The 23,051-nt window shown below is 38.1% G+C and overlaps 2 protein-coding genes across 3 annotated transcripts in view; one reads left to right on the top strand and one right to left on the bottom strand.

Annotated features, from left to right (window-relative positions):
* Positions 1 to 179: 179 nt before the first annotated feature.
* Positions 180 to 17,872, top strand: OR2D2 (olfactory receptor family 2 subfamily D member 2). Its single transcript, XM_081538061.1, has 2 exons — positions 180 to 220; positions 16,906 to 17,872. The coding sequence occupies exons 1-2, from the start codon at positions 180 to 182 to the stop codon at positions 17,870 to 17,872; spliced, it is 1,008 nt and encodes a 335-aa protein (XP_081394187.1).
* Positions 15,886 to 23,051, bottom strand: part of OR10A4 (olfactory receptor family 10 subfamily A member 4) — a 44,693-nt gene continuing 37,527 nt past the window's right edge. Inside the window, exon 3 of one of the 2 annotated variants that reach the window (XM_081540909.1) lies at positions 15,886 to 20,615. In XM_081540909.1, the coding sequence (XP_081397035.1) occupies positions 19,234 to 20,208 (975 nt within the window). In that variant the 5' untranslated portion in view covers positions 20,209 to 20,615 and the 3' untranslated portion in view covers positions 15,886 to 19,233. Of the gene's footprint in view, positions 20,616 to 23,051 lie in introns of those variants that run through there. The other variant, XM_081540908.1, reaches the window with a different exon arrangement.

Genomic DNA, 23,051 nt, shown 5'->3' on the forward strand with positions numbered 1-23,051 from the left:
GGAGAAGGGGATGATAGAGGATGAGATGGTTGGATGGCATCACCCACTCGATGGACATGAATTTGGGTAAACTCTGGGAGTTGGTGATGGACAGGGAGGCCTGATGTGCTGCAGTTCATGGGGTTGCAAAGAGTCGGACATGACTGAGCAACTGAACTGAACTGAATGATTCCTTGAATATGACAGTAAAAGCGCAAGCAACAAAAGCAAAAGTAGACAGGTGAAACTACATCTGAGAAGCCTTTACATTCCAAAGGAAACAGTTAACAAAATGAAAAGGTAACCTACAGAATGGGAGAAAATATTTGCAAACCATCTATCAGAAAAAAGGTTAATGTTTAAAGTGTATAAGGAAATCATACACACGTCAAAAAAGCAAATAACATAATTAAAATATGGACTAAGGAACTGAATAAATGTTTTTCCAAGAAGACATACAAATGGCCAACAGGTACATGAAAAAGTGCTCAACATCACTAATCAACATCGAAATGTAAATCAAAACCACAATGATTACCTCATCCTTGTTAGGATGGCTATTATAAGAAACAAAACAGATACAGTAAGTGTTGGTAAAAGTGTAGAGAAAAGGGAACACTTCAACACTGTGAGAATGTAAATTGGTGCAGGTATTATGGGAAACATCATGGAAGTGTCTCAAAAAACTGAAAATAGAACTATCCTATAATCCAGCAATTTTACTCCTGGATATATATCCAAAGAAAATAAAAACACTAATTTGAAAAGATAAGTGCACCCTGATGTTCATAGCAGCATTACTTATCAATATATAGAAGCAATCTTAATATCCATCAACACAAATGAATGGACAAAGAAGATGTGGTATATACACACAAAGGAATATTATACAGCCATAAAAATAATGAAATCCTGCCATTTGCAGCAAGATGGATGGACCTAGAAGGTATCATGTGAACTATGTCAGAGAAAGACAACTACTGTATGACTTCACTTATATGTAGAATCCAAGAAATAAAATAAATGAAGGAATATAACAAAACAGAAATAGACTCACAGATCTAGAGAACAAACACATGGTCGCTGAAGGCGAGAAAGACAGAGGGAGGGGCAGGACAGAAGTAGGAGATTAAGAGGAACCAAATACTGTGTATAAAGTAAATAAGCTACATGGACATATTTTATATCACAGAGAATACAGTCAACATTCTATAGTAAATTTAGAGTATAATCTGCATATAAAAACACTGAATCACTGTGTTGTACACCTGAAGCTAATATAATATCATAAAGCAAGTATACCTCAATAAAAAATGGATAAAGAAAATGTTGGATATACACACAGTGGAACATTATTCACCCTTAAAAAGAAGGAAATCCTGCTGTTTGTGATGTCATGGATAAACTGAGAAGACATTATGCAAAGTGAAATAAGCCAGACACAGAAGTACAAATACATAATATCACTTATATGAGGAATGTAAAATAGTCAAACTCATAGAAGCAGAGAGTTGCTAGGGGCTGTGAGGAGGAGGAAATGGAAAAGTATTAGTCAAATGATATGAAGTTTCAGTTAGACAAGATAAATCCTAGAGATGTACTGTATAGCATAGTTCTTGTAGTTATTCAAAGAAATATTTCCTTTTCCAGTTATTTTTGAAATTCCACAGGGAATAACTTACCTGTTTTCAGCAGGCTCAGCTTCAAAGTCAAGTCTGTCATTTTCTTTTTTCCATTCTCTTGTCTAGGTGTTATCTGAGCACCATTTTTTCTATACCCTACAAATAGTGATTATCAATAATGATAATGAGGACAATAATCTTCCACTGGTGTGAGAGAGAGAAAGAATATCTTCCAAGTGGTGCTAATGGGAAAGAATTTGTCTGCCAATGCAGGAGATGCAAGTTCGATCCCTGAGTGGGGAAGATCCCCTGGAGTAGGAAATGGCAACCCTCTCCAGTATTCTTGGCTGGAAAATTCCATGGGCAGAGGAGCCTGGTGCGTTACAGAACATGTGGTTGCAAAAGAGTCAGACACAGCTGAGCAACTGAGCATGCATACACACACACACACACACACACACACACACACATATTCAAAATGTATAGAAAATATTGAGCAAAATTTTCCAAAATGTTGAGAGCAATTTACTCCGGGTGCTGGAATTGTAGGTGGCTTATTTTTATTCTTTTCTAATACTGTGATGCTTTAAAGTTGTTCTTTAAAAGGCCACATAGTTACAATATAGGAAAAAATATGAAAATAGGAAAATCTCAGTATTTAACTGAGGATGCTTTAAACTAAAGACATTTTATTGCTTCTACTTTCAGTCTTGATAAAATAAGTGGTATAGAACAAGCCATCTTGCTGGAAGCAAATATAAAACAAAATATAGAACAATCATTTTTCAGACATTGGACAATAGCCAACTCAGAATATAATCCTGTGTAAGAAGATTAGCAAAGGTGAAAATAGATTGAAGCCACTCACTGTGTATTGGAGAGTGGGGAAAACAGATTTGAAGTATGTAGCATGTACATTTGCCAAAATCTCTCTGGAAGGTAACCTCAAAATATTACAAAATTCTAAAATAAGCTTATCTTTTTTTTCGAACAATGCTAATTTTAGGTCTTTATATTTTGGAAATCATTATAGATATTCAAAATCCTTGTCTCAAATGATATTCACATATAGAATTGTTTGCAGGAAAAAAACACTTAAAGTCTAACAATAGGTGATAATGTTAAATAAATTCTAAATTTACTATTTAATGTAATCAGTACAGCACAGAGAAACAGGTAAGAGTAAAGATGTCTGAGTCACACAGACATAGGTTGGATCCTTTCCCCCTCATTTCTTAACTCTGTATCCCTGGACAATTCAAGTATCTCTTGCTTGCATGTGACAGTTTCCTAACGTAGAATGGACATAACACAAATTCACCGTATGATTATAAAGATTAAATTAATAACTTAATGGAAAATAGTTTGCTCAATGTCTGGCAACTACATTAAAGAAATGCCTGCCTACCATTATGGTGATGATGATGATGCAATAAACCATTGAAAGGTAAGTAGATCTATATTTTCCATAGGAAAATGTCTGATGCTGTTGCATCAAAAAAGTAGGTTGCAAAATAACGTGTGTGTGTGTGTGTGTGTGTGTGTGTGTGTGTATCTCAATGAATCCTTTAAATAATACCCTTATCACATTGATAAACTTAACACACAACAAAACTAAGAATTCAGGTAGAAACTGTACATATGAAGAATGGTTATCTCTCTATCTAAGGTAGGATTTGTACATTTAACATATGTGTGTGTATATATGTGGGTTGGGGAAGAATTTGGTTTAATCTCCAAGCAGAAAGAGAAGGTAATAAATGAGTGAAAAAAAAGAGCCAAATAAGATGAAATGTAGTATTATTTATATACCAGGGAAGGTCAGGGAAAATTATTCTTTTACACTCTAAATTTTCATATAATTTGTCAACTTGAGGAAGCAAAAATGGATGGGAAAAAATATTAATGGGAATATAAGTTAGAAGAAAGTAGAGAGAGGAGGTTGAACATAGAGGACAGGAAGCCAGAGATGTGGAGAAAAGCAAAAGGAGGAAGGGCCTACAGCAGGAGATCTGTACGTCTGGCTGTCTTACCAAACAAAAAAGACAGGCAGTGAATCTTTTATACTTCTGAGGCCCTAATAACATCATAACCAGTATGGTCTTTCCAGATATCTTCTCTTAGTGATTTAATCTTATGTACCTACAACTGCAAACTTGGGAATGACTCCTTGTCATACACAGATAACAATACTATGCTTACCTACTCAGTCAACTTCACAAGTAATATTTCACACAAACACACAGATACCTACACATCACAGATATACTCACATGAGTATTTTGTATTCTTATGTACTTACTCTCATAGCCCCCAAATCTTTACCATAACAAAAGGAGTCACATAGTAAGTATTGGGCCAACTGGATACTGACCGAGGCTGGGTCATATAGGAAGTCACCATGCCTGACTCGTATGAGAAAAATATTGGAATATGAGGTATATGTGTGATGGTCCAGCAGTGGAGGCTAGTGTCTTCCTCCAGACCGGAAGGACAGTGCTGACTGTAGCTGGACGTGCTTTCCTCCGTCTGCTCTGACTCATCAAGGGGATTGGAGGCAGCAGTGCTAGCATTCCTAGAACAGTGTATCATACAGTCCAGGTTCCTTTACATCTCCTACACCCAGAGCATGTTCACAGACAAGAAACTGTTGAAGGGGTTCCTCAAAGCAAGATTCCCAGTATCCCTCCAGCTCCCTGCCTATTCAAGAGGAGACGGTGGAAAAAATGCAAGCTGGGGGAACAGTGAAGACCAAAGGGCTGATAGCAGAGGGCAGGGGAGAATCAAACAGAGCTGTTTTTCAACAGCAAGAAGGAAGTCATGTGATCTCTCTGGAAACAACCTCATCCCAGAAGGAGAAATTCTGGAAGAGGATTTGGGGCTGGGATTCTGGAGGAGAAGGCTGGAAATAGAACTGTCTCTGGGAGTCTAGCAAGGAAAAAATTGATGGGTAAGAGAGTGACAAAGTTCATCTTTCCCAACACCATGCCCACTACCCAGTCCCCAACCTATATAGCAGAACTGTAGTCTGAGGTCCATCAGAGACTTTCCTACTCTTACCTGAGAGCAGAGAGAATATAGAAAAAGGCTGACAAGTCATTGGTAAAGGAAATGAGGATCCAGTGCCAGAGGGAGTGATTCCTATAGCCTGCATAGCCATTCTTGAAGAACATCACCAGTTGTAGGTAGGCTTTTAAGCAATGCCTCTCAAGGTCTGCACTAGAGTCATCCTATGAGTTTCACTCCAACCCAAGCTTCTCTGCCTTACTTAATTCAAGGTAAAAATTCCAATTCTCTTATGTCCCAGTTCTGAACAGATGATTTTCCTTCCAGGGAATATTTAAAGGTGAGGTCCTGAAAGTGATGTAAATAGGGCAATCCCTGGAGTTCAAGAACCCTCAACCTTTTTACCTTATTATCTTAATACTTTCTATCCTTTGAGACACCCTAGGGCATTTCATATTACATTTGAAATCACAGACTAAAGCCTTCAAATCATAATCATCTCTCTTTTAAACCTTATAATGTTATTCAAATAATGTCAGCACGTATAGTCTCAGAGGTTCATAAGTCATCAAAATTTGTGTTTTCATTTGTATGATAATTAAATAGAAATGAAAATGAGCAGATACTGGGTTATGCAGATGCCAACTTTCTAACTTAGTTATGCAACTTGGTTGAAGGGCTTGCATTTTCATTTCAATTTATGGTTGCCATGTGATCACCTTAAGTGGTAGAGTTTAATTTGGTTAGTGCTGTCTGATATCACATGAGAACAGGGTATGCTGTTATATTAAAATTGTATACTTTTACTGAACACAAAGTCAAAGCTTTTCTTTTGTGGAGAAAACTTACAATTAAAAGACAGTTTTGTAGAATGAAACTTTAGCTTTGTTTCTTAAACTATTAAGACTGGTTTGACTAGATGAAAATGGAACTACTGCTACAATTCTCTCAAGCTAATGAAAAAAATGTAAATATATCTAAATGAGGCATACATATTATCTAAAGGCCAAGCAATGCAAAATAAAAATGATGGAAGAATCAAGTTATCAAAGGATAGTATAGGCAAATAAGATTCAAGAAAATGTCCTGAAGCTGTTAGTTCTTCAATCATAGTTCAAGTGGTAATTTGGTTTCAGCAAGACATCATCTGTCACATTAAGGAAATGCTATTAATTTGAATTCTGTAGTTTAACTGGCTTTGTGGTTTGGCTTAGACATTATTTGTAGTTTAGTTGAGGTTTCATAGAACATACAAATGTAACTCATTAAAAATAAATGGATTTTGCCTTGTGGTATAAATATGCCGTGATCTATTTAACTATACTCACATTAATGGACTTCTGGGTTAGTTCCAATCTTTAGATATCAACACAGTGCTATGATGAATACTTTTGAATACATATCTTTGTGTCCTTTTCAAATATATTTGATAAGTAAGTTTCCTGAGGCTTAATTGCTGGGTCAAAAAGTATATTTCTTTAAAATATTAACAAATATTGTCAGTTGCATTAATTTATACTTCCATCAAAATTGCATTCAAGTTCCTATTTAGTTACATCTTTCCTTACAGTTGGTACTGTCATGCTCTTCAATTTTGCTAATCCATTAGGGAAAAAACCCTCACTGTTATTTTATTATATAATCTTCAATTATATTTGAGGATGAGCATAATTTTATATGTTTAGTCATCCTTTTCACTTCCTTTTCTGTAAAGGGACTATTTACTCATCTTCTCTTATTAGGCTGTTCAACTTTCTTTCTGTCGTTAAGTCAGTAAGTACTGTCCGACTCTTTTGCAACCCCATGGACTGTAGCCTGCCAGGCTCCTCTGTCCATGGTATTTCTCAGGCAAGCATACTGGAGTGGATTGCCATTTCCTTCTCCAGGGGATCTTCCTGACCCAGGGATCAAAACTGCATCTCCTGTGTAGGCAGGAGGATTCTTTACTGTTAAGACACCAGGGAAACCCCAACTTTAACTGCTTTGTAAGACCCTTGAATATTTTGAAAAATTGACTCTTCGATTTTCCCTCAGAAACAGGTATTTTTCCATTTTGTTGGTTGACCTACTTTATGGATTTTTATATCACACATGTGTTTTTATAATTTAGCCAAGTCAATCAGTCTTTAATATTTAAAAGGTCTCTATTTATATTTTAAATCATTATGCTTTTTTAAAATATTAAATTTTTTCTTCTAAGATTTTCATATTTTTGCTTACATTCATATCTTGCTCCATCCAGAATTTATTTTGATGTAAGGAATGGGATAGGGGCTTCTTAGTTCTTTCTCCCAAATGAATCTATCACAGAACGGGAAAAAATATTTGCAAACCATAGTCTGATAAAGGTATTTAGAGCCTTATGCATGTTTTCAGAGTCCTTTCATGTTGTTGCAAATATCAGTACTTAATTCCCTTCTATGGATATAACACATTTTGCTTCCTCAGTCCTCAGTTGGTGGACATTTGGGTTGTCTCTAACTTCAGGGTATTTTGACCAGTGCTGCTATGAATATTTATGCACAAGTATTTGTTTGAGTTCTTGTTTTCAGTTCTCTTCGGTGTTTACCAAGGAGTGGAATTGCCGAGATGTATGGTAGTTCTACACTTAACTTATTGAGGACCTGCCAAACTTTTTCACAACAGCTGCACAAATTTACATTCCCAACAGCAATGCATGAGGGTTCCAATTTCTTCACATCTTCACCAATCCTTGTTCTTATCTCCCTTCCTTTGTGTCTTTATTATTATTATAGTTATCCTAGTGGATGTCAAGTGATATCTCATTGTGGTTTTAAATTCCATTTCCCAAATGCCTAATGGTGTTGACCATTTTTCATATTTTTCTTAGCCATTTTCTTTGGAGACATACCTTTTAAGTGCTTTGTGCATTTTTACTTTATTTATTTAGTCCACTTCAAAATTAGGTTGTTTGTTTTTGTCTTAAGTTGAATGGGTTCTTTATACATTCTGGATACTAAACTGTCATCAGTTATATAGTTTGCAAATCTTTTCTCCTATTCTATAGGTTGTCCTTTTCAGTTTCTTGGTTAAAACAGCACAAAGCTCTCCTAATTGGACTCCAATTGTCTTTTTCTTGATTAAACGTGCAACTGTTTATTGTAAGCTTTTGGTATTTTCCAGAGTCCAGATAAAGATTTTTTTTTTTGACAGTATTTGCCATTTTTTCTTATATATTTCTTTGGCAGGATGGCCCTTTGGGATCCTGTATTTTATTCTCTCACTCTTAAAAATAATTTTGGACAGAACTTTGACTATCTTAGTAATCTTTACAAAGAACCAGTTTGGGATTTTGATAATCTTATCATGTTTATATTTTGTTGTCTATTTCATTGATCTCCTCTTTTGAATTTGGATTTGCTCTGCTACTTCACACCTCTGCCCCGAGCAGCTTTAATTAAATGCATCACTTTATTTTTTCTCTCCTGTCTCTCTCCTCTCTCTCTCACCTCTCTTTCTTTTAATGCAGTGTTACTTACACACAGTAGTGTGAACCAATCTTAAGTATAGTTCAAGAAGTTTTTACATATGTGTACACCTACATATGTATATATATATATGTATATATGTATGCGCCCGAGGCCAGGGGCAGTGGCCGAGAGGAGTTACCCCAGGCCCAAGGAGCAGTGGCTGCATGGGCACAGGAGGGCCAAGAGGAGTTACTCCACATTCAAGGTCAGGAGGGGCTGTCGTGAGTAGATACCTCTTGTCCAAAGTAAGGAGCAACGGCTGCACTTTGCTGGAGCAGCTGTGAAGAGATATCCCATGTCCAAGGTAAGAGAAACCCAAGTAAGACAGTAGGTGTTGCGAGAGGGCATCAGAGGGCAGACACACTGAAACTAAAATTACAGAAAACTAGCTAATCTGATCACACGGACCACAGCCTTGCCTATATCAAAGAAACTAAGCCATGCCATGTGGGGCCACCCAAGATGGATGGGTCATGGTGGAGAGGTCTGACAGAATGTGGTCCACTGGAGAAGGGCATGGCAAACCACTTCAGTATTCTTGCCTTGAGAACCCCATGAACAGTATGAAAAGGCAAAAAGATAGGACACTGAAAGATGAACTCCCCAGGTCAGTAAGTGCCCAATATGCTACTGGAGATCAGTGGAGAAATAACTCCAAAAAGAATGATAGGATGGAGCCAAAGCAAAAACAATACCCAGCTGTGGATGTGACTGGTGATAGAAGCAAAGTCCGATGCTGTAAAGAGCAATATTGCATAGGAACCTGGACTGTTAGGTCCATGAATCAAGGCAAATTGGAAGTGGTCAAACAGGAGATGGCAAGAGTGAACGTCGACATTCTAGGAATCAGTGAACTAAGATGGACTGGAATGGGTGAATTTAACTCAGATGACCATTATATCTACTACTGTGGGCAAGAATCCCTTAGAAGAAATGGAGTAGCCATCATGGTCAACAAAAGAGTCTGAAAGGCAGTACTTGAATGCAATCTCAAAAACAATAGAATGATCTCTGTTCGTTTCCAAGGCAAACCATTCAATATCACAGTAATCCAAGTCTATGCCCCGACCAGTAACGCTGAAGAAGCTGAACTTGAATGGTTCTATGAAGACCTACAAGACCTTCTAGAACTAACACCCAAAAAAGATGTCCTTTTCATTATAGGGGAATGCAAAAGTAGGAAGTCAGGAAACACCTGGCGTAAGAGGCAAATTTGGCCTTGGAGTACAGAGTGAAGCAGGGCAAAGGCTAATAGACTTTTGCCAAGAGAATGCACTGGTCATAGCAAACACCCTCTTCCAACAACACAAGAGAAGACTCTACATGTGGACATAACCAGATGGTCAACACCGAAATCAGATTGATTATATTTTTTGCAGCCAAAGATGGAGAAGCTCTATACAGTCAGCAAAAACAAGACTGGGAGCAGATTGTGGCTCAGATCATGAACTCCTTATTGCCAAATTCAGACTTAAATTGAAGAAAGTAGGGAAAACCACTAGTCCATTCAGGTATGACCTAGATCAAATCCCTTATCAGTATACAGTAGAAGTGACAAATAGATTTAAGGGACTAGATCTGATAGACAGAGTGCCTGATGAACTATGGACAGAGGTTTGTGACATTGCACAGGAGACAGGGATCAAGACCATCCCCATGGAAATGAAATGCAAAAAAGCAAAATGGCTGTCTGAGGAGGACTTACAGATAGCTAGGAAGAGAAAAGAAGCGAAAAGCAAAGGAGAAAAGGAAAGATATTCTCATCTGAATTCAGAGTTCCAAAAAATAGCAAGGAGAAATAAGAAAGCCTTCCTCAGCGATCAATGCAAAGAAATAGAGGAAAATAACAGATTGGGAAAGACTAGAGATCTCTTCAAGAAAATTAGAGATACCAAGGGAACATTTCATGCAAAGATGTGCTCGATAAAGGACAGAAATGGTATGGACCTAACAGAAACAGAAGATATTAAGAAGAGGCGGCAAGAATACACAGAAGAACTGTACAAAAAAGATCTTCATGACCCAGATAATCACGATGGTGTGATCACTCACCTAGAGCCAGACATTCTGGAATGTGAAGTCAAGTGGGCCTTAGAAGCATCACTACAAACAAAGCTAGTGGAGGTGATGGAATTCCAGTTGAGCTATTTCAAATCCTGAAAGATGATGCTGTGAAAGTGCTGCACTCGATATGCCAGCAAATTTTGAAAACTCAGCAGTGGCCACAGGACTGGAAAAGGTCAGTTTTCATTCCAATCCCAAAGAAAGGCAATGCCAAAGAATGCTCAAACTACCACACAACTGCACTCATCTCACATGCTAGTAAAGTAATGCTCAAAATTCTCTAAGCCAGGCTTCAGCAATATCTGAACCGTGAACTTCCAGATGTTCAAGCTGGTTTTAGAAAAGGCAGAGGAACCAGAGATCAAATTGCCAATATCTGCTGGATCATCAAAAAAGCAAGAGAGTTCCAGAAAAACATCTATTTCTGCTTTATTGACTATGCCAAAGCCTTTGACTGTGTGGATCACAATAAACTGTGGAAAATTCTGAAAGAGATGGGAATACCAGGCCACCTGACCTGTCTCTTGAGAAACCTGCATGCAGGTCAGGAAGCTAGAGTTAGAACTGGACATGGAACAACAGACTGGTTCCAAATAGGGAAAGGAGTACGTCAAGGCTGTATATTGTCACCCTGCTTATTTAACTGATATGCAGAGTACATCATGAGAAACGCTGGGCTGGAAGAAACACAAGCTGGAATCAAGATTGCTGGGAGAAATATCAATAACCTCAGATATGCAGATGACACCACCCTTATGGCAGAAAGTGAAGAAGAACTAAAGAGCCTCTTGATGAAGGTGAAAGAGGAGAGTGAAACAGTTGGCTTAAAGCTGAACGTTCAGAAAACTAAGATCATGGCATCTGGTCCCATCACTTCATGAGAAATAGATGGGGAAACAGTGGAAACAGTGTCAGACTTTATTTTTGGGGGCTCCAAAATCACTGCTGATGGTGATTGCAGCCATGAAATTAAAAGACGCTTACTCCTTGGAAGGAAGGTTATGGCCAACCTAGATAGCATATTTAAAAGCAGAGACATTACTTTGCCAACAAAAGTCTGTCTAGTCAAGGCTATGGTTTTTCCAGTAGTCATGTATGGATATGAGAGTTGGACGGTGAAGAAAACTGAGCATTGAAGAATTGATGCTTTTGAACTGTGGTGTTGGAGAAGACTCTTGAGAGTCCCTTGGACTGCAAGGAGATCCAACCAGTCCATCCTAAAGGAGATCAGTCCTGGGTGTTCATTGGAAGGACTGATGTTGAAGGTGAAATTCCAATACTTTGGCCACCTCATGCGAAAAGTTGACTCACTGGAAAAGACCCTAATGCTGGGTAGGATTGGGGGCAGGAGGAGAAGGGGACTACAGAGGATGAGATGGTTGGATGGCATCACTGATTCGATGGACATGGGTTTGGGTAAACTCTGGGAGTTGGTGATGGACAGGGAGGCCTGGCGTGCTGCAGTTCATGAGGTCACCAAGAGTCGGACACGACTGAGCGACTGAACTGAACTGAACACCTGCATAACCATTATGTAGGTCAGAATGTAGAACATTCACAGCATATCAAAATGTGCCTAGTCAACGCTCCTTCAGCAGTAACCATTACTTGGAATTCTAAAAGCAAAGGTTAGGTTTTCCTGTTCTTGTGCTTCAAATAAATGGAATCATGCAGTACATACTTCTTGGTATGTCTGGCTTCTTTTACTGAACATCATGCTGTGAGTTTCATCTGTGTGGTTGTATACAGTAGTAGTTCTTTCTTTTAAAATTATTTAATAGTATTCCAGTGCTTGATTGTACCACAGTTTATCTTTTCTGTTGTCTATGGAAATTTATATTGTTTCCACCTGTGGCTATTATGAATAGAGTTTTGACATCCTTGTACATATCTTGTGATAAATATAAACACGCATCTCTATATGGTATATATTCAGGAAAAAATTTACTAGGTTGTTTGAGGGAAGACATTTGCTTAGGTTAGTTTTCAAAGATACTTCCAAACGGGATTTTTAAATTCATTGTACCAATTTATGCTCACAGCAGCAATAAAAATTTTTCCACATTCTCAGTCATTTTATGGATTTTTATTAAGGGTTAGTGGTATTTCACTATGGTTTAAATTTATACACTCTGGTGGCTAATTATGCTGTTCATGTGCTTATGAAGTATATTCTATATTGCAAGCACATATTCAAGTCTTTTACCCATTTTAAAAACTGGAATTTTCTGACTTTTCTAATCAATTTGTAGAAGTTCTTTATATATTCTGGGCATCATGTCTATAGCTTACCGTTAAATTATTAAAATACTGTATGTGTAAATAAAGAAAGTGTTGTTAAATGTTAACAATTAGAGGATCTAGTTATTTTTTGAGGCATACTACATTTGCATTCTTCAAATTATAAAATTTCTCAAAATCATACACAGACTATGTGATAGACCTGGGGTTGCAGCCTAATAATTTTTCCTCCAGAAAATAATACTTAATTGCAAAATACAACACTTCTCCAAAGAAAAGACATGTTAGAAGAACTGGTGATGTGGCTTGTAAATGGAGATGTGGGTGCTTACTAAATGTTATTTTCTGTCCTCCTTATAACCATTTGGGAACCTTCTGAGAGGAATGCAGCTCAGGATCCACCCTAATGGTTCAAATTCTCCTGAGCACTTCAGCCGCTCCAGAGGCTGCTCGTGGTATCCTGGTGTTTAGCTCATTTAAAAGGAACTATTGTGGCACAATATGACCCCAGATCAATAAGAACTTTGGATAGAGCAGGAGGACACAGGAGATGTGGGGATTCCCTTTCCTGCTTTGTCCTTGATCTTGACTTCAGAGATTTTACTGAGCAATTTAACTTGATAACACAATACCCCAGTCTCCACTCTTCTAATTCTGCAACAAATACACCTGCAGCAGTTTTCCCCTCAACAGTGAGATGTCTTTACTGGCTTTAACATGCTAATGTGATCTTCCTTTTTTTTTTTTCTCCACTGGATGAGAAAATGCTGATATGATTGTTAGAGGGAGGAAAAGAGAAGGTATGAGTTGAACAAAGGGATAACTTGGCATATATTGGGAGTGAACTGGTTTAAATCTCTTCATAGATTCGATTTTTAAAATTCAACTATTAATAATTTTGTCCCAACAGTCTGATTCTTACTGCTAAATCTTCTGGCATAGATCTAGGCAAGGTTTTCTCCACAGTGAATTTACCTTATCAAACCATAATTACAATGTCAGATTCTTTGTGACGAGGAATTGTGGTTCTCACCTGATGGAAACATGAGCAGAACTTCCATGGGGATTCTTATGCTTCTCATGCTTCTGTTGAGCTGGGCTTGGAAGACAGTAAATAGGTATGGGAAGTAGGGACTAGGTGATTTTGAGCCCAAAAGATCTTGGGCTCAGAAAATAAATTTAGTATATTTTTTTGTTGGTTCCTATGGATTTCCTCAGTATCCTCTTCCTAAAAGAAATGTCAGATTAGACAATGGCTGGCTCTGTGACCCTATCATCCTGTTCCACATCCAGTAACACATGTCATTTTTAGAGAAATGAACTTACAATCTTATGTTGAATCTGAGGAAAAGGCACAATAACACAAGAGAAAGCTTGACAATAGACATCATTTTCTTACAAAGGCTTCCTGACCCTAGGGGCAGATTTGCAGTCACCTGGGGGAACATTTTCTTCTCCATGCTTGCATGGAAGAATAATATGCTTTTAAAAACAAATCAAGAAAGGTCAGAGTGTAGCCCTCTAATGCTGCACTCCCAGGGTCCATGAGAGCTGCTACCATTTGACAGTTCACACTCATCTCTGACTCACATTGACCTCTCTGTCTCCTGTTACTTTGGCTCAGGTCAAATCAATTCAGAAAAGGTGTGTTAATTATTTATGTACCAGGATTTATTTTATTTGCTCTGAATAAGGATGATTCAGTTGAGGTCCCTGCCCTTGAACATCTTATAGTCTCAGAGAAAGAATATAATTTCAATATAATTCATTAAGAGTTATGATGATATAGGTACACTTATGTATCTAGGATAGACTAGATGTTTGAGAATGTGTGTATTTGTGTGTGTGTCTATGTCTGTTTTGTTGGGAGTGGTTGGGAGTGGGGAGTGGGGAAAATGTGTGGGTCAGAAAAGAAAATGTTCCAAAACAATATTTTTGAAATATTGAAAAATCTTGAAAAATCTATAGCAGATGAAGAAGGCATAGAAATTACCAATATCCTGTAACTGCCCATTTAAAGTTAACCAGTGATTGTAGGCATCACTTTGAACTTTGCAATAAGTGTTTAGTTCTATGCTCTCTACTTCTTTGCATCAAAACAGATAGATATTTGCTTACCATTTAATTTTCCCTGAGATCTAGTCACATGACTGATACAGTTGCACTAATTTCTACTCTGGGAAGGATGTGTGGCAGAGAAATATGTTAAGTCTCAAGGACCCAAACTGAACTATATCCTGGAGAGTAAGAACCTATCAAGTAATAACTTCCACTAAATGGGTGACAATTTTAAAGTATCTATCTTAACATAGCTTGTGTTCTCAAAATTTATTTTTATATCAGTTGTTTTGACAACAGACTATATTTCCCCTTAGAAGCAATTCTATATCAGTTTAATGTAATTGTTAGGTGATACAGACTCACTTGGCCCAGTACATTCATTCATTAAACCACAATATGCTGTGAATCTATGATTTCTAGGGACGGCTGTGGCACTAGGGATGAAACACGACTATAGTTTGGTCCCTCCTATCTGAGGGCCTCTGGATTTGGGTCTTCTATCTGTATTCCCTTTACCAAGCATGTGCTTGGCCAATAATATTTGCTCAGAAATCAGATAATTGAATATTGCAAGCGTATTAAATGCTCAAGGAAAACAGTGCTATCTCTGTGTAGCAGGCTTACCTGTTAATAGAGAGACTACACTGAGCCAAAACCAATGAGGTTTAAAAATGCAGTGTGTCCTGGGTATGTGGCAGGAAAAATAGCTAGAAAAGTGACTTAGGGTCAGATAAGGAAGCCATAAATGACCATCAAGCAGAGATGAGATTGTTCTTATTAATGTTTTATTTGTTCACTTATTATTTCAATGTTGAATTGAAATCTTTCATCATATTGACCCAACTAGAACCATCCAGAAACCTAAGACTCCATTATCTGATAACATAGAATGTAATTATGACTTTTTATAGAAAACTCCTGGGAATTCCTTTAGCCCACAACTTCCTAACTTGAAATTCTTCAATTCCATGAGAATTCTTCAATTTAGATATAAATGCTACTTCTTTGTTTTTACTTTAACTGAAATTTCTCTCTTGTTTGGAGGTAGCAGTATCCATGACTTTATCACCAACAGAAATTAGAAGTATTTTAAAATAATATTGCAGTTGTTGAAGTTACCTCAAAATCTTATTTAAGCTCATCATTTTGAAACTAAGGTGATTATTAGATCTGCTTAAGTTTTAATGTGTTCAAGAGCCACACATATTATTATATCACATAGTTTTTTTTTCCAAAACTATTTTGGTAACTGTTTCCTTGGTAATCTTATGCATTCTATTTGATGTATGTATTTTTAAATTTATTTTTAATGTGATATATTTTTAAAAATACTTTGAATCACCTTTACCAAACACATAAAGGACTGATAGCCCAAAACTTGCATAAGGTTCTAAATTTTAGTCTTAAGTAAATTTCTTTCCTTTCTTTTTTGCAACAGCTCCACAAAAAATTTTATTATTGTTCCCACATTATTGCAAGTCTCTCTAGGCTTTCTAAACAACTTGACTAAAAATTGTGTGGTCAAATTATTTTTATTTACTTCATGAAACATAATTTATTGAATAAAGTTCTATGCTATGTCCTTTAAAGAACACAAAAATGAAAAAGACATAGACACAGTTATCAAAGCAGTTTTTAGTCTCTGAGAAGAGTAGACAGATAATGCAATAATAAGCGAGAGATAACGGGCTAGAAGTGGTGGATTAGTGCTGTTTAGTCTGAACAAAACCAGACAGGGTGCTGGCTTAAAATGGAAATTATGTTACGATGGTGTTTTGGAAGTTCACTGATGGCTAAGATTTACATTCGGGATCTCCAGTTGAAGTGGGGGACAGGATTGTCAGAAAGATTATAGCACACCATGCAGAGTTATCCCTTGGTTTCCCACTCTTTCAAAATAGATTATTTTGTCCAAGAAAAAAACATCAATTCTACAAGGTACTTTGGTTCTTTTTCTTATACCTTGGTGAGTGACTGTTTTGGTTTTTTTTCAGGGAAGAAACAATTGGAAGAATTGTATGTTTGAAAAGCTAAAAAAAATATCTACACCATCATGAGATGGGGGAGGTGTCACAAGAGCAAAATAAGACTCAAATGTTTTTGCTGATAATAAAGAGAAATTAAATTTCATGACTTTACAGGTGAATTCAATCTATTGTTTTTATCATTAGAAGTAGGATGTTCAGATAGAGAAGATGATGAAGATGATTCTTTTGATCTACTATATGCTTATCAGATGACACTGGAAATGAATGTACCATCTTACGAAGTATTAAGTTTTGCAACATTGAAAACATTCCAAAAAAGCAGTATAGCCATCTTCTAACAGCCTAATAAAGGGGATTCTTAAAATGGTTGGTATGATTGGGAGCAACTTCTAAGCCTTCCAGTTCTGGATTGTATAGTCTTATAGGCTATACCCACCTATATATACTGTATAGTGACTTCACACTGATAAAACTGAGACAGACAAATCAGACGCAGGTGACAGAATTCCTCCTTCTGGGACTCTCTGATGACCAACACACCCAACAGCTGCTTTTCACCTTATTCCTGGGTGTCTACCTGGTCACTGTGCTTGGAAATCTGCTTCTCATGTTCCTTATTCAGGTTGACTCTCAGCTTCACACACCCATGTATTTTTTTCTCTGCAATTTATCTCTGGCTGACCTCTGTTTCTCTACCAACATCGTTCCTCAAGCCCTAGTCCACCTGCTATCCAGAAAGAAAGTGATTTCATTCACACGTTGTGCAGCTCAGCTTCTACTCTTCCTCATTTTCGGGTGTACACAGTGTGTCCTTTTGGCGGTGATGTCCTATGATCGATATGTGGCTATCTGCAACCCTCTGCATTACCCTAGCACCATGACTTGGAGGGTGTGCATCCCGCTGGCTGTAGGATCATGGACCAGTGGCATTCTGGTGTCTGTGGTGGACACCACCTTCACACTAAGACTACCCTACCAAGGCAGCAATAATATTGCTCATTTCTTTTGTGAGGCCCCTGCAATGTTGATCCTGGCATCCGCAGACACCCACACTTCAGAGATGGCCATTTTCCTCATGGGGGTTGTGATTCTCCTCATACCAGTTTCTCTAATCCTGGTGTCTTACGGCTGCATCATAGTGACTGTGGTCAGGATGAGGTCAGCTGAGGGCAAGCTCAAGGCATTCTCAACCTGTGGCTTCCATCTCGTGGTGGTCATCCTTTTTTATGGGTCAGGAATTGTCACCTACATGACACCAAAGTCTTACAAAGAACAGGAAAAGCTGGTATCTGTGTTCTATGCAATGGTGACCCCCATGCTTAATCCCCTCATCTACAGCCTGAGGAACAATGATGTGAAGGGAGCTCTGAGGAAAGTAGCCACAAGGAATTTCCCATGCAGGTTTGGAGTTTTCCACTGACACCAAGAACCTCCTGGTTGTCTGCTTCTAAGATTGGCTGAGTAGGTCCCTGTGAAAGACTAGAATATGGTAACTTTCATCCTTGGTACTTGTCTGTGGACCCACACTCCATCCTTTATCCAGCAACCCCTTTGTAGAAGAAGGACAATAATTCATGGAGTAGTATTATGAAGGATGCTCTGCTTCCTTCTGGTCGGTCTTTTAAACAAATCACCTGAGAAACACTCCCATTTTATATCAATAAATATATCAATAAATTATCAATAAATGCTTATAAATACTTTACACAAAGCTATGGTGCCCATGTCCCAAGTCTGCTCTTTGCCGAGAGTCTAGAACTGAACTATGTTCACTGACAAAGTCATAAAGGGGCGGCAAAATTTGTCGAGGGATATGCAGGCTTAAGAAGGACAGTTGATTCCATTCAATCATAATAACATTACCCCCCAAAACATCTAGAAACAAAAAATCTTTGGGTTATTCATAGTAGTTTCCCATAATCTGTCCACATCTACTTAACTTTGGGTTCTTTTACACCTTTTCTGTCAAGCAACTCCCATATCCAAGGTGGATAGTTTGAGATTAAGGCAGTTTTCCATGTAGTGAATTAGTTTTCCCCATATGAGGCACAGACCAATTATGGTAGCAGAGGAAGTCCTCAAATCATACCCTTCTAAACTTCACAAGCAAATGGAGGATTTGAAGTACCATTTTATTTTCTCTCTTTCTCACTAGAATATAAATTCCACGAGGCAAAAAATTTGTTTTATTCACCCATGTGTCTTCAGGGTCTAAATATGGTCTTACATATGCTGAATAAAAATTTGTTGACATTTTGAGTTCTTAAATTTTTGAAAGTTTGATTCTAAACCCAAAGATTTTGAAAAAAAAAAGTGAATGAAAGAATGAAGCAAACTCTACTATTTATAATCACAATTATTATTAATTTATCTCCTAAACAGAAAGATCTTTGAAAGTTACTGGTGGAATTTTTGGATGTACAAAAGAAAATAAAGCAGAAAATTATAAAATGACATGAAGAAGTTCAAGAAAAGTTAAAGCAAATAAGAAATGACAAAAAGTAGTGAAGTTGTCAACCATCAGACTGCTAATCTGTGTAAACTAATATAGCATCCTCAGAGACATTGGTACCCCAGTCCCAGAGAATACTGGGCCTACTGAAGTTCTTTATTGCATCACTCATGTTCTTTCATTCATTAATGGATCCCAGTGGAAAGTCCAAAGTCCCAGTGTGTATACTGTGGCTCTTGGAAAGAATAGAGACCAAAGACATATTTGAGGAACTCGCTTTTCTTAGCTTTGTCTATGTGTTCTACCCCCTCAGTTCCCATCTAAGTCAGTCATAGTTTCTGAAAGCCCAAGGTCCGGTGGATGGCCCGCCTTAGTGCAGCCTTAACTTCACTATTCCTCAAGCTGTAGATGATGGGGTTCAACATGGGAGTCACCACCGTGTAGGAGAGTGACAACAGCTTCTTGCTCTCAGGAGAGTTGCTGGACCGGGGTCGAAAGTATGTCAGGATGGCAGTGCCGTAGAAGAGGGAGACAACCAGCAGGTGGGAGGAACAGGTGGAGAAGGCCTTGCGCTTCCCCTCGGCTGAGGGCATCCTGAAGATAGTGGAAAGGATGCGGACATAGGACCCCAGGATCAACAAGAAAGGGAAGAGGATGAATAGGACAGTAGCTGTTAGAGCTTCCAGTTCAAACAGAGAGGTATCAGCACAGACCAGTGCGATGACAGGGGGGCTGTCACAGAAGAAGTGGTTCACCCTGTTGGGGCCACAAAAAGGGAAGCTGAAAATCCATGTGGTTTGCACAGTAGCCACTGGGAATCCTGAGAACCAGGAGGCGGCTGCCAGCTGGCCACAGGCCCTGCGACCCATGATGACTGGGTAGCGCAAAGGGTCACAGATGGCCACGTAGCGGTCATACGCCATGGTGGCCAGGAGGCAGCACTCAGCAGCTCCGAAGAAGAAGAAGAAGTACATCTGGGTAGCACAGCCAAGGAAGGAGATGGTTGTGTCCTGGATGATCAGGGTCCCCAGCATCTTGGGCACAATAACCAAGTTGAAACCCATCTCCAGGAAAGACAAGTTCCTGAGGAAGAAGTACATAGGACTTTGGAGGGCAGAGTCAGCTGTAGTAACCAGGATTATGAGGACATTTCCCATCAGGGTAACAAGGTAAATGGTCAAAAACAGGAGAAACAACAGAGCTTGTAGCTGAGAGGACAGGGCTGAGAAGCTCACAAGAACAAACTCACTGACAACTGTCCAGTTTCCCCACATCATTCCTCTGCTCAGGATTTCATTGGACATTCACACTCCAGGAAGGTGGCAGTCTCCATATGTTATTTAGACTCTATTACACCCTTAGACAGGGAAATTCTCATGGCCTCATTCTTCATCCTCTTGTTATTATTGTTGAAGCTCAAACAGCTATATTTTCCAATGTTAAAAACAAGTCTGACTATGGGATTCACTTTTTTTTTTGAAGAATATTAATTGTTTTTTTTTTTCAGACTGAACTGAGGCATACATACCATATATATCTATACATGTCCTGACTTTTCTTTACTCAATAGAGGATGACCAAAGACACAGCTTCATTTTTGTGCTTCTATCTTATCTCTCTTCAACAGTCAGTAGTGCTAAAAAAGAAGCCAGGCCAACCATTTCTGAAGAGAAGGGTCTTAATGCACAGAAAGGTGGTGAGGGTGTGTTTTCTGCAAAATGAAAGAGGGAAGGAGAAAGTCAAGGAAAGGGAGTCAACCATTACCAATGATCCCTGAGGAGGAAACCTGAATGTGTCCCAATTTGGAGCAGCTCATACTTGGGAAGAGTTCAGTATACTGGAAGAATCATTTCTAAACTCAGACAATCAATTCTAAACTCAGACATTTCTAAACTCAGACAATTGTAGTTTAAATAAGAAGATGAATAATGTAGGAACTGTGGTTTATCTTGATCACAGGACTAAATACCCTGCATGTGGCTATATGTGATCAGACAAAGAGAACATAGACTCAAAATACTGTCAGACCATAGAGAGCATCTAGGTATGTTATATATGAACCCTTTCATCGGCTGCTACTGGTTATATTGTGTCTTGACTCTCAGGAAATATGAAACAAATTTTACACATTAATAAAGACCAAATCAAGTATGCAAGTGTGACTAGTAATGTTAAATCCTGTTAAAAAGAATCAGAAGGTTTCACCATTATACCAATAATTAAGCTTCAAAATTAGAACCCAGAAAGTTTTTCTGATGACTATAAACTTAAATGAAGGAATAAATCTAAAACACGTTGCATGGTGACTATACACTCAGTGAATGCTAGTCATTACAATTATAATGATTTAAAGCTAGATCTACCTTCTAAAATCTACTTCTTATATAATCTATTGCCCAAAATCACTGTAGCCTTTTATTTTCAATCCCTAAGAGAAAAAAATAATTTGTTCAATAAATATTATATTTAGTGTGCCAGACACTGCTCTAGGTATTGAAGATAATATACTAGTAAATAAAGCAAACAAAAATCTCCACCTTCATATAACTCACTTTTTAACAGGAAATATGGATTATATTAAATTATATAAATAGAATGTTTATTATGTTAGATGATGAGAAGAATAAAGCAGTGGAAAAGACAGGATTTAGGGTGTGGGGCATGTCACAGAAGGTCTCACTGAGAAGATGAGTTTTGAGTAAAGTCCTGAGCCGGGTGCAAGACGTGAAGTCAAGGTGGTGAGAGAAAGAGGGAGGTAAAGAGCAAAAATAGTGAGAAAGAGTTATTTAAATTTTTTTCCTGACTCCTATTTATTTTAAAAATCTCAAGCTGGGCCTCACTTACTTTATAGAAACTTTTTAGAAATCTTATTTATTTTCATAGTAAAAATGAACATTTATTGAGCACCAAGTCAATACTAGATAGTACTCTGAGTGTTTTGCAAGTGTTATGGTTATTTCACAACTACCAGAAGATCTAGGGACTATCACTAGTTTCACTTTACATCCAAGGAATCTGAGGCCCAGAGAAGTGAAGTAATTTTCCTAAAGTCAGGCAGCCAGCAAGTGTTGGCATCTGACTCCAAACCGTGGGTTTGCCTGTTAAGTGGCACTTTCACCCCCTCTCTGAGAATGGAAATGAATCTGAACTCACAGGTGAGACTAAGCTGGAGCACTCAGCATAGGATGGTAGCAAAGGAGAAAAGAAGCAAGATTACTTCTAGAAGGGCAGAACATTTCAAGGTGTTAGCACCACTGGAGACCTGAAATACCACTTTCACAGTCCTTATCTTAGAATAATCATGAATTTATGTCTCCATCTCATTTTCTAGGGGGTATATTCCTTGAGAGTAGAAACTGTGCTATTCAACTTTTTATCCCAACATCTTGCAAGGCAGATGCCCAGTAATTTGTTATTAATTGAAGAATGAAGAAGATATGAAAAATAATTAGGGAAATACCTATATAGGCAGTGTGTAGGCACAGTGAGGCACATTCATAAGGAATTTAGACACAAAAGACTGCATACATCTACAGTACAGCCTTAGATGTAAAGATTGATGAGTCATATCTTCTTCCTGCCCAACCTCCACCACCCCCTCCCCCCACTTTCATCTACCTCATTTCAGGAAATGATGCCACCTGGCTGTGTCCCCAGGAACTGGGTTAAAAATTCTTAATTCATCCCCCAAACTTGATTATTTTTCTCCCTAAACACTGATTCAACATCACCTTCTCCATCTCTATCACCATGGCTTTAGGTTCCGGCTCTTACGTCCTGTGGCCTAGAATCTTATAGGAACCCGACTCTATCTCATTCTCTTCGATCCATTCTTGACTTGCATGTGATCTGACAGTGGCTCGAATGAGGTTATTTACCTGCTAACTGTCTTTCAGTCATTCTGTACTGTTCTTGGAATAAGTAAAATTCTTAAAAGGCCTTTTTCTCTGATTTCTGCTTATTTTTCCAGTTTGAAATCCCCTACAGAGCTGATGCTCTAATCACACCAAAGTACTTTCTGTTCTGTGCACACATGGTGTTCTCTCACCCTTCCTTGCCTTTGTGCCTGTGGCTCTCTACTCTGGGAACCTCTTCCTGCAACTATGTATAACTTTCTGCTAATTTTGCAAGTCTCAGTGGAAATATC

Source organism: Giraffa tippelskirchi, chromosome 11 (genome assembly GCF_054371585.1).
Source record: "Giraffa tippelskirchi isolate mGirTip1 chromosome 11, T2T-mGirTip1v1.2.pri, whole genome shotgun sequence".
Taxonomy (NCBI): domain Eukaryota; kingdom Metazoa; phylum Chordata; class Mammalia; order Artiodactyla; family Giraffidae; genus Giraffa; species Giraffa tippelskirchi.